This window comes from Electrophorus electricus, chromosome 4, assembly GCF_041902795.1.
Source record: "Electrophorus electricus isolate QZ-2024a chromosome 4, ASM4190279v1, whole genome shotgun sequence".
Taxonomy (NCBI): domain Eukaryota; kingdom Metazoa; phylum Chordata; class Actinopteri; order Gymnotiformes; family Gymnotidae; genus Electrophorus; species Electrophorus electricus.
This window is the reverse complement of record NC_137500.1, coordinates 13,295,144-13,311,229: the sequence shown is the minus strand read 5'-3', so window position 1 is coordinate 13,311,229 and position 16,086 is coordinate 13,295,144. Positions and strand designations below refer to the sequence as shown.

At 42.1% G+C, this 16,086-nt stretch overlaps 2 protein-coding genes across 19 annotated transcripts in view; one reads left to right on the top strand and one right to left on the bottom strand.

Annotated features, from left to right (window-relative positions):
* Window positions 1–4,842, bottom strand: part of dennd5b (DENN/MADD domain containing 5B) — a 35,379-nt gene extending 30,537 nt beyond the window's left edge. For 3 of the 13 annotated variants that reach the window (XM_081712474.1, XM_035522174.2, XM_081712476.1), the window contains exon 1: window positions 4,299–4,773. In XM_081712474.1, the coding sequence (XP_081568600.1) occupies window positions 4,299–4,407 (109 nt within the window). In that variant the 5' untranslated portion in view covers window positions 4,408–4,773. Of the gene's footprint in view, window positions 1–4,298 lie in introns of all 13 variants that reach the window. The other 10 variants (XM_035522198.2, XM_081712473.1, XM_035522187.2 and 7 more) reach the window with 7 other exon arrangements.
* A 1,157-nt stretch (window positions 4,843–5,999) lies between these two features.
* On the top strand, window positions 6,000–13,923 carry pkp2 (plakophilin 2). 6 transcript variants are annotated; one of them, XM_081712478.1, is made up of 13 exons: window positions 6,000–6,264; window positions 6,750–6,808; window positions 6,907–7,520; window positions 8,631–8,763; window positions 9,223–9,430; window positions 10,497–10,674; window positions 10,843–10,960; window positions 11,162–11,332; window positions 11,570–11,746; window positions 12,140–12,293; window positions 12,687–12,876; window positions 13,378–13,465; window positions 13,580–13,923. In XM_081712478.1, exons 1-13 carry the CDS (start codon window positions 6,066–6,068, stop codon window positions 13,646–13,648), a joined length of 2,358 nt encoding a protein of 785 aa, XP_081568604.1. In that variant the 5' UTR covers window positions 6,000–6,065; the 3' UTR covers window positions 13,649–13,923. The 6 variants fall into 6 exon arrangements, 4 of the variants coding, with proteins under 4 accessions (XP_081568604.1, XP_081568605.1, XP_081568606.1 ...); XM_027010943.3 differs by having other exon boundaries at window positions 6,001–6,264; window positions 8,628–8,763; XR_014123186.1 differs by lacking the exons at window positions 13,378–13,465; window positions 13,580–13,923 and having other exon boundaries at window positions 8,628–8,763; window positions 11,570–11,765; window positions 12,687–12,826.
* The last annotated feature ends 2,163 nt before the right edge of the window (window positions 13,924–16,086 follow it).

The window sequence follows — 16,086 nt, the reverse complement described above, 5'->3', positions numbered from 1 at the left end:
CCCATTGGTGTGATGACTGATTGAAAGATTGGCCTGTATTATTTTTACCAAAGTTATTTAAGCTTATCAGATCACATTAATGCTGTAATTCACGCTCATCTGCTCTGCCTGAGAATGGATATAATAATGCTCACTGCACTCAAAAAGAAATGGTGGTACAAGGTTCATTACATTACAGCCTTCTGCCATACCAGTGTGCAGTGTGTTTAATGCGATGTTGATAAACTAACAATAAATATTATGTAGCCCTAATAGAAATCAGAGCAAAAGGAAAATCAGGGGGAAAAAAGGTGTCCAGGCTAGGACTGTAGGCCAGAGTCCTCATACAACCCAGCACGGAAAGAAGCAGGAAAAGAGATTGCCACTGTATCTGGGTTATTGTGGCTAACTTGTGATTGATTTCTTTTCAAGTTCAATGCACAATGTGTCAAGCTTTGTGGTGTAGCAGTGGTTCATTCTGGGTTCTGAAGTGTAGAGCTTGAAAGTGAGACTCGAAAAATGAAAAAATACAAGCCCTGAGCTATACAAATAGGCAACAGATGTTCAAAAACTTTCAGAGCCATTTCACATCTATTTAGCCACAGGCACTGAAACTTTAGAGTGATGCCTTTTATGGGTTGCATGACTCTGAACAGGTTTAAAGGCGAGTTCAGAGCTACATGCCATCTACTCACTTGTCCTGAATTTCTGGCGCACCATTTTCTGCTAACCGGCTCTTAAAGCGTAGAACACAGCTCAGTACATAAGAAGGCTATTTATGGGCCATATGTTTCATCACCACACTACAAATACAATACATGTAGGCCATGGGACAATTACTTTAGGGATATTATTAGCCTATGAGCTAAGTGGCACTTAGAAACTTTGAAAACTCCCTTGCAATATTGTCAGAAGATGCAGTTAGAAAACCAAGGGCAAAATACTGAATTACTAATAACAGTTTGAAGAGAAGGAGACAGAGAGAGAGAGAAAGAGAGAGAGAGAGAGAGAAAGAAAAAAAAAAAAAAAAGAGTGCAGTAGAGAGAAGCAGGACAGTGCTGTGTCAAAGAGGTCAAGGGCATGGCAGCCAGTGGGTCGTGCCAGGAATGAGCCAGGAGGTGCTGCTCCACACCGGTGGAGGGACGAAGCAGGATTCCTCAACTGACAACTGTAATTGCTCTAGGGCAGGCTCAGAGTTGAGCTCAAGTGGGCATGAAAAAGCCTGCTCCTTTTTAATCTAGTTGCAGCAAAACTACATACGACTGCCAAAGCAAAAAGACTCATTAAACAAAGACAAGCTTACTTTACTTGGATTTTAACCCTAACCTCCTTTTGGTTCAGTTAACTAGGCTGTTGCTTTACCTGGCTTGGTGTTATAATGTACTTTATTTTTCCTGAATATTACAATAAACCTGAAACCTTTCTAAATCATGCACTGACTGTCAAAGCATGGAACCGCAGGACATTTTCTACTTTTTCAGTCAAGGCTACAGAGTAATGTTTTGACTCACATATTTGCATAATATAGACTGAAAGGCCTGATCTCGATCTCTGTAGCGTTTCCTCACTCTACATCTATAGATATACATTCTATATCTACAGCATTTTTGTACATTGCTCTGGATAAGAGCTTCTGCCAAATGCCAGAAATGTAATTGTATAGCATCCTCCTGTAGTACGTCTGACGTAGGCACAAAGGCAATTATGCAATTTTATTGTATTCATTAAATAATTTCCTAATGACATCCTTTTTTTTTTTTATAGCACTACATCAAATACATTAATGAATAAATGCACCCAAACGACACTACAAACACCTCTATTAAAGCCTCTATTAATACACACATCATTCTGTTTATTCTGATGACTGAGTAATGGAGAGGCTATAGATTGTATTCCAATTTGACCCAAACAAAGCACAGAACCATAAGAGCAAAATAGTTATGCAGCAACAACTAAAAACACTACATCCAACTTTGACCCAAGGCTTCCATAACACAGTGAGGTGAGGAATGGCAGGCTCTTCAGTGTGGATGTTGAATATTTAGAAGCTGCATTATGATTTGATGGTAAACCAGGTTGTTTCTACAGTGTAGTAGAAATCAGTCAAATTATTAGATGCTTAATAGGCCTCTAACTGCACTTACACAATGGGCATCTATTGCATGAACATTATGTCTTTGTAAATACATCTTTTGAGATATTCAATAAGTTGAGGTTATTGGTGGCATGCCAAACAGCAGCACAAAAAGTCTGCATTAAAGAGAGGACTAAATTACAAGCTTGGCCAAAGCCCTGACCATTTCAAACTAAATTGCAGCCAATATAATAGTAAATAAACACATTAGAAATGACTAGCCAAATCATTTCTATGAAGATTAAAATGAAGAGAGAGGGGTTCAGTCACTGTGTGTAGAAATCCTCTGGGATTAGACCGACATGTATTCAGTCATGCAGAAACATAGGGAGGTGATCAACAGGAAATGTGTGCCTCTGGCCTCAACAATGAGAGTGGGAAAACAGTCCTCTGCTTGGCCAGAAATATACCATAGTAAATATACCACAAGAGCTCGCGCTCTCTCTCATACTGTCTCATATCACTTTTTCCTCACACACACACACACACACCCCTTTCTCTTCTTTTTTCTCTCCTCACCTGTACACTCTTTCATGCATCTCTCTCTCTCTCTCTCTCTCTCTCTCTCAAATTGCAAATGATTGCAAATGAACCACCACAAACCACAAGTGAGGACTTTGCTTTAGTCGTAGCAAAAATAAACAAAGTCTGGTAGTCATTCATCTTCATCAGCTCGAGAAGCCGAGAGGATGAGCTACCGGGCAAGGGATCTTTTCAACAAGTGGTAATATAATCTAGAATGCTTAGAATCCTTAAGAGGTTCTGCTTTTGACAGAAAATCTAATCTTTCATAGGCACAATCCTATATCTTAAACAACAGTTATCTCTCAAAAAGAGACTGAGGTTGAGTATTAAAATCATTCTAATGTTATAGACATGTCAAAATATTTTACATTTGTTCTACACAAAAATGCACCTAGTACACTTAGATTTGCATCTTGTGCAGGACAAGAAAACTCAGAGCTATGCCAGTATTTTGCTGGATCACCTCATTAAAACAAAGGTTCCCAACCCAAGAACAAAAATACTACAAAAATGCATCTAGACTCCTATAGCAGTCCACTTGCCTTGGAAGATCACCTAAACGTCAGGGTCTCACAAGCCAGTCTTGCCCACGGTCATGGGCACTCTAAGTAGGCACATTATATGAAGGAACAGCATGTGGATCTTAAAAAAAACAAGGACAGAGGAGACTTGGTAGGCAGGGAGTCTTACAGACAAACAGCACAGCTGTATAGGCTACAGCACCCTAAAATGAAAGAATACCAACTTCCACACAAACAAAAGTCTCAGTCCATCCTAATTACAATTACACACAAACAAGATGAAGTTTCACAGTGCCCCTTGGAGTCAGATGTATGGATATGGAAAATCACCTGAGAATGACACCCTAACTGCATCTTCAAAAGGTCCAGATTCCCAAGTACTGGTGTTAATCTAAGGTTAGTAATCATATTAAAGAATAATCAGGGCCGATCTTGTACATTTTGTAGGCTAAATATAACTGCACAGAATGAGAGCAATGTCTAATCTGCACTAATCAGTTACAAAATATTACATCTATATTAAACTCAGCAATCAAAATGATGCACTGACCTCATGATTGAGAGCAAGGCTGGAACCCATTCTCTCACATGTACGGGTTTAGAGTAAACAATAAAGCGAATAGGCTACTTTTCATGTGGCTGTAAAAAAAATGTAGAGGCACACCAACAGCGAGGAATTTCATACTCAACTTAGAAACCGTCCTTTGTTTCTCAAGAGAAGGCTATATACCTTAAAAAATGAATATTTTTGACTAGATAAAATAGTTCGAATTGTTAATTACGTGGTCAAATGATAAATAAATCATAATATAAAACCTTTCACAAGCCTACTATTTAGCCTACAGGAGACAAAACACTGTCGCAGAATTCTCAGGGACGAATACGATCAAGTCGCTGTCTTCACAGGTTTAATCGTCACTCCTCCAGTTATATCAGGCAGTCCCAGGGAAACCGTTACCTACAATACAAGCTACTGGAGAAATAAACAGCTTATATAAAAAGGCACTCAATAGCTCTTGTACTTAGCTATGCTAGCTAACCTAGCTGGATAACTTGGGAACATTAGCTCTCGTGTAACAGAAACGTTGTAATGGATGCTTTACCTTGAATAACTGCACAAAATTACGGAATCTTACCAGCTAAAGCATCTGGTTCCAGGCCAGTTTCGTTGTCTATTCCGCATATCACGAAGTAATGGGCGAAGCGACAGGACGCGGACCCAGAGCCCGCTGTATTCGCGCTCATCTCGGCTTGGGCTGATCCGCTTTGTCCGCCTCTGTTACTATGAGCAAAACGAGCAAAGCCGGTCCATGTCCCAGCGTTTGCGGTCAAATGGAATTACTCAGAACACGACGCCACGGAAATAATGCCATAGGAATTGGAAACGGAGAGTCTGGGGGAAAAAAACTGCCTTGTTCTCGCTATTTCTTCGAAGCGGACGAGACACCGTCTACCTCAGAGACGAGCTCGCGATGTACTGACAGCTCCGAGCCTTAACGCTCTTGCGCGTGCACTGACGCGTGCACTGGCGCGAGTTAGCCAACGACGACTGGAGGTCGCGGGACCTTTAAAAACGTCTTCAACCAGTTAGTTTGTGCGTATTGGCGATCGCAATGTTCAATGTTCTTAATGTAGGCTGGAAAACAGAGCTCTTTTATTTACTCGTCAACTGTTACTAGTCTAGCCTTTCTGACTTGCAGTTTACTTACAAATACCGGGATAAAGGGTATAACATCCGCTCAGCCACATAGACATGTCACTGGACAGGACCGTTGACCATACTGACTAATAATAAAGAGTTCATTACGTCAGAAACACGAAGAATCCAGGCAGTGTAAAACCCATACAAAACCCATTTCTCAGTAATTCACAAAAATCGGGGACCACATATCCATCATCCCGGTCATGATGTAATGAGTCAATGCACCGGTTATATCTCCAGCATGGATAATGATGGCTATTGTGTGACTTCAACCTCGACTTTATCTTAATTTCAAATTTGAACGTAGCTGTATTTAATGATCAGTTGGCTTATTTTTGCCTCGTGAAAAGTTAAACGCGTAGGACCCTGACGCTGTAATGAGGAGACTGTGTTGAAAGTTCATGTACCAGAGCAGTCGGCGTACTGAACAGGCGTATTAACTTCTCTTTCATTTATTATTTTTTGTTGAAAGTAATTTTTGTATTAATTTTTGTACTTAATTTTACTTTGCATTATTAGTTCTGATTTAATCTATTTTAACCTCAAACGTCAACCGCACACTGCTTGAGTAGGTTGCATCAGCTCGTGGCTTTTTTTGTTTAGTCGGTAGAACTTTACGGCTACTGGAAATAATGTGGTAACTGAACAAAACACACTTAAGTGTTAAAAATCAAAAGCTCTTTTTGTTGTTCTCTGGCTCCACACTACAGAGTTTCCCTCTACTGGCAAAAATGCTAACAACAAGTATGGTTTCGAGCCAACGTATAATAAAACGCAACGTATAATAAAACGTAAAAGTGTTGCATTTACCTGAAAAAAAAAAGTATTGATAATTGATCAGATGGAATGTAGGCTATAAATGTAGACTATAGCTATATCATATGCATTATCATATGCATTGGATTCCAGACATGTAAACAGATTACCGATAGGCCTACATCATAGATAAACAAGCAAATAACATTACAAGAATATATGCACACATTACGGCATCACTGGTATATGTAGGTCATGTATTCGAACTCGGATTTTGATTATTTGCCAAATTTTCGATTTCCATGGAGTAATGGTACATTTGCGGTGACGCTACGGAAACCACGCCCTCTGTTAACCACCGTACACGCCCTAACAAAAAAAGAAACACCTGACGTACAAAGAACTTGGATTTGTTGCTGTGTTAATACATAGAAACGTCGACAGTATGGCAGCTGACGAGTCCCTGTTCATGAGAACAGTGTTGCCGCTTAATACCTTGCTTAAATCCCACGATTCTAGTTTAGCTTTGCCATCCGAGGATAAATTAACTCAGTCAGAATTCCAAGTGAAACATCGGCGCAACCGAGTCGAAGAGCAAGTGCAGCTCACCCTGTCCCGGAAAGGAAAGCGTTCAACGCTGAGAGGTAGGCTGTTTTATGTCTTGTTCAGAATGAGTTTTTTGCTAATTTCCGTTTCGACTTGAAATGCCTTGGGGAAAACCGAAAAATACAAAAGCCAAAAAGTTTTGCGGAGTCTTACCTCAAACATTTTGTTCGCTTTCTATAATGTCCGCAACCTAAATACGTCAATCAAAAGCACAATAGAAACAATTTCTATGGATTTATGCCCTGATAACAAATTAAATGATTATCGCCTATTAGATCTGCTTAGTTTTAGGCTACATTTGAAACTTGTCAGCAAGTGTAAGTTATTCATTAATTTGTATTTCATCATTCATTAATAAAGACATTTATATGAGGATATTGTATTCTCTTGCTTTGTTAGAGAATGGTGGCTACCTGTTCATATTGAAGTGTGGGACAAAGTAACAGATGAATTTGTATGACTCAAAAAGGAGTCTGCGGTTTAGCAAGTTATTTTGGGGCTCAATGAATTCTGTGTCTCTCAGGTAGTCTGTCTAGCAGCCAACTACCAACCACCACACCTGTAAGATATGCTTCTACAAAGGTACAAACTTTTTCATTTGGAATATGTAAACTTTATTTTGTCTTTTTTTTCTTTTTTTTTTACTGAAACTGATTTAACAAGCAATGTTTTTGTTACAGCCCTTCTCAACGTATGACTACTATGTCTCATCAGTACCCAGTAGACCAGTGGAGAGGGTGGATGTCTCTCATAGGCTGGAGTTCCCTCAGGCGAATGGGGGCTATGGGACATTCAGCTATGGATTACACAGAAAGGGCCTTTGCTGGGGCCCCACAGCCCGAACTCTTCCCATGATGCGGTCCGTGTCTTCAACCAACCGGCTCAACATGGCCTTGCCACATCTGCACTCTGCTTACACGGAGTCGTTCACAAAGCCGTCCGCGTCAGACCGATGCACAACGCTCCAGCTTCCCGGCAGGACCATTTACAGGGAAGACTCTTTAGACGACGTCTTCCTACCTGACAACTCGTACGCTCCCCCTCTCGGAGCAGGACATCAAAAGCTGGTTTTGGAAAAACAGAAGTTGCTGAGATCCCTCAGTCACCCACCAGAGGAGGTGCTCGATTCACTGAACTTGTCCTGGCTGGTTCTTAACAGGACAGAGAAGCAGGGAATGGCAAGCAGACAGCCTTCCCAGCCAGCCTCGCTGGGCAGCGCGGATGGGAGCGTAAACACAGCAGCAGCGGCCAGAGAACATGACGTCACGCAGGGATCCATGGTTCACTTCCTACAGTAAGCCTTCAGAGTGTGGGCCTTCACTCAATGATTTACATTTTTAGTTTGATTGACTTGGGTGGGTGATCTCAAGCAATGCTTGACTATTTAAGATATTTGGATTATTTAAATGCAGTGTCAGTTTTCAGCTTCGTGACTAACTTGAGTTTCAGCACAAATTCCATTCATGATCCATCGGTCATCCATACTAAAGCCTACTTACAGGTTAATTACAAGTTGGATGCATAATATTCTCAAGTGACAAGATTGTATTTATTCTAATTGGTTCTGATTGAAGCTTCTCACTTATAAAGCCCTTTATAAGACTTCATCCTGCATGCTTCTCTTCCCTTTTTCCCTCTCACACTTCAGATCATCTGCTGTCATTGTGATTTCCTTTTCTTCAGTAGCCCCAGTTCGGTGTGGAATTCCATTCCCCTCCAACAGTCAGACAGTCTCTGATATCCCATCTTTCAAACTCATATCATAAATGCTGTTTTGTTGGTTTGTTGTTTTTTTGTTGTGTGTTTTGTTTTGTTTTTTAATCTTTTCAGCTACCAGTATCTTCTGTCTGTCTTCTCATTTGTTTTTCATTTGCATGTGTTTTGTGTTTGACCATTGTGACCAACTAAAATTTCACAAAACTTTACACACGTCACTTTAATGCTTGTCAGGAAGTAATTTATGTGCCTATATCAAAGACAAACAAAAAGTGTGTAATAGCGCTCAATCCAAGAAAATGGACACGTTTGTTTTAGATGTGTGAAGCGAATACTAGAGTGTCTGAAAATATAACGATTATTGCCTGCAAACTACCAAAAATATCAAGAAAATCTAACCGAAGTTTTGATCAATTTTTTTTCTATTAGTGTGATCTGAATCCAACCGGTGAAGCAAGAGTAAAGGTTTCAGCTGTTGTGCCATCATCAGTGCTCATGGGAAACCATCTTGCACTCTGATCATCTTTTTATAGGCTAAAAACAATTATTGCTTAAAAACCTTTGTTGGACTTTCCTGATCATTTTTGGTAGTGTACAGGCAACATTCTTTGATTTGTGTACCTATATCAAAGAGAAATTGTTTAAAAAATGAAAAAGGGTGTGTGTGTGTGTGTGTGTGTGTCAGAAGCAGAAATCGGGGTACAGAGATGACTCTGAAGAAGGCTGTAAATCTCCTTTCTCATGAGAACACAGAAATGCAAATCACTGCTGTTGACTACATCCAAACACAATGCTTCAGCAGTGCAGAGGCTAAGAAAATGGTATGACATCAAACTCACCGATCTGTACACTATTACACCACTGTTACAATCTAAAACATATCCTCATTTTAGCATTGATAATGAATGCCTTATAGAGTTGTATTATGCGGTCGAGGATCTGGAAGAGAAAGGGCTTCTGTGTGTTCTAGAGACCTTTGGAACTATAAGGGTTCTCATTCAAAAGAAAAGGCAAGAGGCAAGCTAAGAATCCCCCAACCTGCAGTATGACCATTTACGACCATAAGTTCTTAACCAAGACCGTTCTAATCACAAAATATAAAATGGTTTCAACACAATTAAATTTTTAGGTTTTCGAATTCTGCATCTCCAAATAAATCTTTGCAGCCATTTTCCAAATGTGGGTGAAGTCTGAAAGTTTTCCTTTTAAACAGCTGTTGCTGCTGTAAGAGTGGCAGGGGGCTTTCGGATGTCTCACGCCCCACTTTCTTCTCCCTTCAGTTGTTCCGCCTGCGCGGCATCCCCAACCTGCTGCGGCTCCTGGGATCGGACAGCGATGAGCTGCAGCAGGCCACGGCGGGTGCTCTCCGGAACGCCGTCTTTGAGAGCAGCGAGAACAAGATGGAGGTGAAGGACTGCCAGGGTTTCGGCGTGATCCTACGGCTGCTCCAGAAGAACCAGGACACGGAGACCCGCCGACAGCTCACCGGTCAGTGCTCTGAATATATTTGTATGTACAGTATCAGATTAAGTCCAGTCACATGTAATATCTGCCCTTGGAGTGAAATGTCGGCTTCACATATGAAAGCCTTTTGTGGTACCTAATAGAGTCCCAACTGCACTTCACAAAATATGTTTGTTTCATGATAATAAAGTATAAGAGATGTTGCTCTTTGGAGCTGTAAAGATATCGCAGTCGGGAGATAGCTGAAAGTGAGGCTTGTGAGGCACTAAGACCAGTCAGTTGGAAATGAAGCTATTCTTAGCTGAGATCAGTCAAATGTTTTAAAGCCTCCAGTGTTTTATGGAGTTTTGCCCATTGTCTTGCTAAATCCCTAAGTAAGCGACACTTATCAGATCATACATTTAAACCTTCTGTAGAATAAGTACACCCATTCCTGACCACCTCTACATCTAAGTGCAGAAGGCTCTGCCCCCTTCCTTCCCATTGGCTATCCTTTATATGCTCCTAAAGTAGCTCCTAAGTTATGCAGACTCCTGTTGCTTTGATGAACCATGACCCTGCTCTCATGTTACCCCTATATTAAAAATCACTCGAACAGTTTCCAGTCACAGCAAGAACCATATACAGACTTCTGATCCTTGCAATCCAAACTTCAAAGACTTCAAAAGTGCTTTAGGCAGTGTTTCAACCATGGTTGGGAATTATACAAAGCATAGGGTGCTATAGCAGTATATCTGTTCATCCTTTATATTGTCTTTTATAGCTCTGCTGTTAGCAGTTGGCCGTTATGCAGAACAGAACCTGAAAGCTTCACAAATGGGCTCTGGTTGTGGCCCATGTTTTTGTTTGTTTTTTTTAACCTGCTTTTTCTTATTTGTATCAGAGTGGCACCTTCAAATAGCGTATGTACTCATTGTTTTGCAAAAGCTCTGTCACGTGTCTATTCATGTTTTAAACCAATAAAAGTCTATTTTAAAAAGATCTGACAAGAAGGGGGCTTTGAAGTCCTGTCAGTCCTGGTGTTAGCAGGACCTCCTGGAAATGAAGGCTGATGTCTCCTTAAGCCTCCGGACGTGGGTTCCCTCCTCAGGGCTGCTGTGGAACCTGTCCTCCCACGACATGCTGAAGGAGCAGCTGTGCACGGAGGTGGTGAAGCCCCTCACTGACACAGTGCTCGTGCCCTGCTCCGGCGTCTGTGAAGGGGAGGACCCAAAACTGGAGATGCTAGCTGACCCAGACGTCTTCCTCAATGCCACGGGCTGCCTGAGGTATGCGGTGGAGAGAGAACGGGCACACGACTGGCCATAGGTGGTCAAAAAAAAACAAAAAAAAAAGTTCTACAGTTCTACGTGCAGAAGATGGACGTTCTTATACATACATCTTATGCATTCTAGTTCTCTGGCATGCGTCTGATCTCGGGTGTGTTGGGCTTGTAGAAACGTGAGCTCGGCTGGGCCGAATGGTCGTAAAGCTTTGAGGGACTGTGACCACCTCATCGACTCCCTTGTTTATTACATCCGTGGGACCATCGCAGATTATAAGCCCGACGACAAGGTGTCCTAATTCATGACCAATTCTCATACAAATGTTTACCCTGACAACTTTTGCCTGTTTATTCCTGTTTCCTTTAAACTTGTTTTGCATGTTTTCTAATAACATTGCAGGCTTTCGTGAGCAAGTTGTCTAGTTTGACTCAGCAACATTATTTTCCATCTCAGTAGCTAAGTAAACAATGCTGTGTTTTGTCCTCCGCAGGCCTTAGAAAACTGCGTGTGCATCCTGCATAACCTCACGTATCAGTATGAGTCAGAGATCCCAGAGATGCTGATGCCTGCCCTGCGCGAGCCCAGACAGAGCCTCGCCATCGAGCCCCAGACACACGGTTGTTTCAGCGTCAAGAGCCCCAAAATCACAGAGGCCCAAAGCGTCAGTGATCTGTTTTTCAAATGTGTCTTAACTGCTTCGACATAAGCCAAAATCTAAAATATTCATTTATTGCATGAGGTCGTTATTGTAGCCCCAAAGCATATAATGTTTTATGACATTTCCTAGCTGCTTTGGTTAATGTGGGACAGCGGACCTGAACAAAATTTCCTTAAAAAAAAACCAAAAAAAAAAACCACTGGAGCCCCAACGTTCTCCCCTTAACTGGTGATGTTTCAGCACTCCGAGTCAGACTGCCCTCTGCTGGAGAACAACGGTAATCCTCGTGGCGTGGAATGGCTGTGGAGCGCCATCACCATTCGCATGTACCTGTCTCTGGTTGCTGTTAGCAACCGCCGGCTCACGCAGGAGGCAGCCATTGGCGCCATGCAGAACCTGACTGCAGGCAACAAAGGGGTAATGTGTACATTCTCAGGTGACTGCATCAGCAACTGCGGTGTCTCCAGCTGGCTGCTCGACCATCTACACTTAGTTCCACTTGATTAAGGAGAAGAAAATGTATATCAGTTAATACCTGCAGACACTGCATCTCGTACAGGATTCCAGAGTCCTTCACATTAATTTACTCAGGCCGAATGCGTATTTGTCAGTTTGCTGAATGTTACATGCCAGAGTAATTCAATTTTATATTGGTGCTTTTCTCATGCCCGGTTACGTATTTTACATCGTGTATGTATAAGTCGCACATCAAATTGATCAACATAAAGGATCTAGCATAAAAGTGAGAAATGTAAAGGGTTGAATCAGCGTCCCTTGTTCTGCTCCACACATTTCTAACTTGGCCCTCAGGTATCCCAGGCTATGGCCCACATCATCGTGACCAGGGAGGGAGGCTTGCAGCAGGTGAAGAAGGTGCTCCATGAGGGCGAGGAGGGAGTGAGGAGGGCTTCTGTGTATCTGGTCAAAAACCTGTCTCGCAACAAAGACCTCCACCCAGACATCAGTGAGCAGCCCGGCACCACTTTCGTCCAGCCGCTCTGTGTGAACGTGAGCTGTGAATGTTGACGAGTGCGCTCGGTGGTTAATGGTAACGGTTCAGCAACCTCTTTTTTTGGTCTCGTTTGCTTTTGGTCCACGTTTGGACAACCACGGGGTCCGAGGTATTCTGGCGCTTCCTTTGGGGCCAGGAAAGCGTTTCTCAAGCAGCATCGCTCGCCCACCACGTTGCAAATAATAAAATAATACAAATGTAATAATTTTTCATTCATTCATTTATATTGGCGCCTTTCACAGACTCGAGGTCGCTTTCCAATGACAAAAATGGAGAGAAAAGGGGGAAAATAAAGATATCTTGCAGGGATGGCGGTTGTAACGCCGTTTCTCCTATCCGGCCTAGTTAAACAGGTGTTGCCAGAGCTCGTTCCCATACTTCCTGCCTCGGACTTGAAGTCAGAGCCAGCCGCGGAGGTCACGTCCGTCTGTCACATTCTCAACAACCTGAGCCAGGCATCCGTGCAGAGCGCGCGTGCCATTCTCAACCACGGTGTGCTGCCCAGGGTCATCGGTCTAAGCGCCGGACACCACAGGTAGCCCAGCACACTGACACCATCCACAATGAGCTGTGGTACATTTAGAGGTGTAACAATTATTACAGAATGTTTCACTAATACAAATTGTTTGATACTCTGCAGTTTGATAATCTGCACTTCTGCAGTGTTATTAGGAAGCTGAGGATACACATACAACGTGTAAAGATTTGTGTTTTATGTTCTGGATTTAAAATGACACCTCAGTGAGGGGCTTGTTTAAAAATAATTTTAACAGTTAAACCAGTTAATGATTTCCTCTGAGATTCTTTGATACTGGGCAGAACTGATGCATAGAATTGGCAGCTCCCTTTAGGCCTGGCATTTAAAAACACCCTAAAATCATGACCTACTTTGCCACAGGTGTGATTTTTCTTACTGACTTGCGCAATATTTCAGTTTTACTTTTGCTGTTTTTTTTTGTTTTTTTAAATTCATCAGTTTTAATCTAACCACACTGAAAGCTCGTGGATCATATTTCATTTCTTTGATGTGGTGTAGGTATGGACCCACCAGCTGTTGCCAGGCAGCAAGTGTTCTCCTGCACACACTATGGAGGCACTCCGAGCTCCATAGTAGCTACAGGAAGGTCAGCATGCATTTACTAAGTGACTGATTTTCTCATTGAAGGTTAAGGGTATAAACAGACTACTAGTCTTCAGGTTTATATAGATACTGTTACAGTCGCATGTGTTTTTTGCAGGCTGGGTATAGGAAGACAGACTTCATAAACACCAGGACCATGAAGGCAGTGAGTTCAACTCGTGACTGACCCCTGGTGGAGAATAGCAGGACTCCAAAGAAAAGACTGCTAACAAATTCACTGAAGGGATTCTAAGAGGAAAACACCCTCTGAAAGTGGCTTACGTCTGTGAATGTGTTTGTGTCTGTATAAATGCAGTTTGTTTTTAATAATTTACAGTTGTAATGTCCTGTGTGTAATAATTCTCAGTTTTCAGTCTTCTGTAGTAATGTACAGGAACAAAAAACATAGCAAATAGATGTGGTCATTCAACCTGTTATTAAAACACATGAACATTTCACAAATCCAGCTCCTACAGGTTTTTTTAAGTACATCATCGTTCTTTATTCACCGAGTTTTCAGTTGCAAGGTCACGTTGCACCATGTTCAACTGCCCATTGAAAAGTGCCTGTGTAAAGCCCCCTACAGGAAGATGTAAGAGTCCCAAAACAAAGTTGTGCAATACTTGAAGTTTTAGACCACACCTAAAATTCCTCTTTCCTCTATCTGTGCTGAAGGCGTCATCTGCACTAGTGAACTTCTTTTCCTTTGGGAGATTATTATTAATGACGTCAATATAGTTGTGATGAGTTTTATGTACACTTTATGGGCAAAAGTATGGGGACACCCTTCCTTATAATTTAGTCTAGCTGTTTGTCACACCTGTTGCTAACAGGTGTCTACCTGTCATGCACATTGCCTTGCAGCCTTTATAGATAAACACTGGCAGTATAATGACTTTTATCATGACACTGTCATGGGATGCCAGTTTTGCCACATGTCGGTTTGTGACATTTCTGCCCTGCTGCATCTACCCCAGTCAATTGTAAGTGCTGTTATTGTGAAGCGCCTAGAAGCAGCACCACCTCAGCTACAAAACGAAACATCACGAACTCCAAAGTATGCGTGGTGTGAAGGTCACCGCTCCTCTGTTGCACTGCCACCGCTCACTACGGGGTTCCTAACTGCCTCTTGAACAAACACCAGCACAAGAACTGTGCGCCAAGAGCTTCATGAACTCGGTTGGCACGGGTGGGTGGCCGCACACAAGCTTGAGATCATGATGCACAAAGCCAAGCTCGAGTGATCTGTGTTCGCACTAGGCCCCTTTGTTCCAGTGAAGGTAATGTTAACGCTACAGCAAACAAAGACATTTTAGACAGTCATATGCTTCCCCCTTTGTGGCAACAGTTTTTCTCCTGTTCCATTTTGTGTTTTCCTGTGCATTAAGCTAATGTAGCAGTTTGTGGAAGGTGTGTGTGTGTGTACACAGATGTCCACCACAGACCTCTGGACATGTCCTGTAATATCTTGCACCAAAACGTATAGAGATCCCATAAGTTGCAAGGTGGGGCCTTCATGGATCAGACTTTTCTAGCACATCCTATAGATACTTGATTGGATTGAGATCTGGGAAATCCGGAGGAAAATGTAGAACTCTGTCATGTTCCTCAATTGCTAAAAAATGTTTAGGTAAGTGGTGCGTGTCAGTGATATCCACAAGAATGCCAGGACCTAAGGTTTCCTGGGAGAACATTGCCCAGTACGTCACACTGTTGGCTGGCAACCTGGTGCCATGTCTTCTCCAGGTATGTGACACGCACAGTGGACTATCCTCATGATGTAAACAAAATATCAAACGGGCCGCCTTCCACTGCTGAATACTGGGAGCTTCCTCAAAACATAGAATTTTAGAAATGTTCTGACACAATCTAGCCATCACATTTTAGCCCCCCTCAAAGTCACTCAGACACTTAGTTACCCAGTTTTCCTGCTTCCAACACATCAACTTCAAGAACTGTCTGTTCTTGAACAGGTGCCACTGTAACAAGATAATCGATGTTATGGTTGATTGCTGTGTGTGTGTGTGTGTGTGTGTGTGTGTGTGTGTGTGTGTGTATATATATATAACCCTTCCAGTGGGTGGTCATATCTTTTTCCTCACACTCTGGCCTTCTACCAGATGCCTACTACCTAAGGCAGTGCAGTATTTTCAGTTTCTAGGGTTGCACTTTTCTGAACTGAGATTGATGTCATTCATAGGTTTTGTTGGAGCCACTCTTCCAACTTGGGGGTAACAGACCCAAGTGCCCCTATCACCACTGGGAAAACCTTGGTGCTAATCATACTTCTTCTTTCACTCCCTGTTATTTTTCCAACTTCTCATATTCCTTCCGGTGCATTTTTCTCATTTCTCATATATACATTTTTTCTGAGTACCAGATAACTTCTTATGATGACACCAGACATGGTGTAAGGAGTATAATGACTTGAACATGTAGTTTAACAGAGCACAGGGTTAGCAGACTCTCTGCCCTCGGGCCTGTCAGTTTGTCTGTTGAAATACTGAGATCTGAGGGCAAGAGCCCAGAACAGTCTGTTCTTAGTGCTTAAATCCTTAAAGGATGAAATATTCAGAAAGGACATTGCCTCTCTATAAGCCAGAGACAACTTATCTTTAATACATT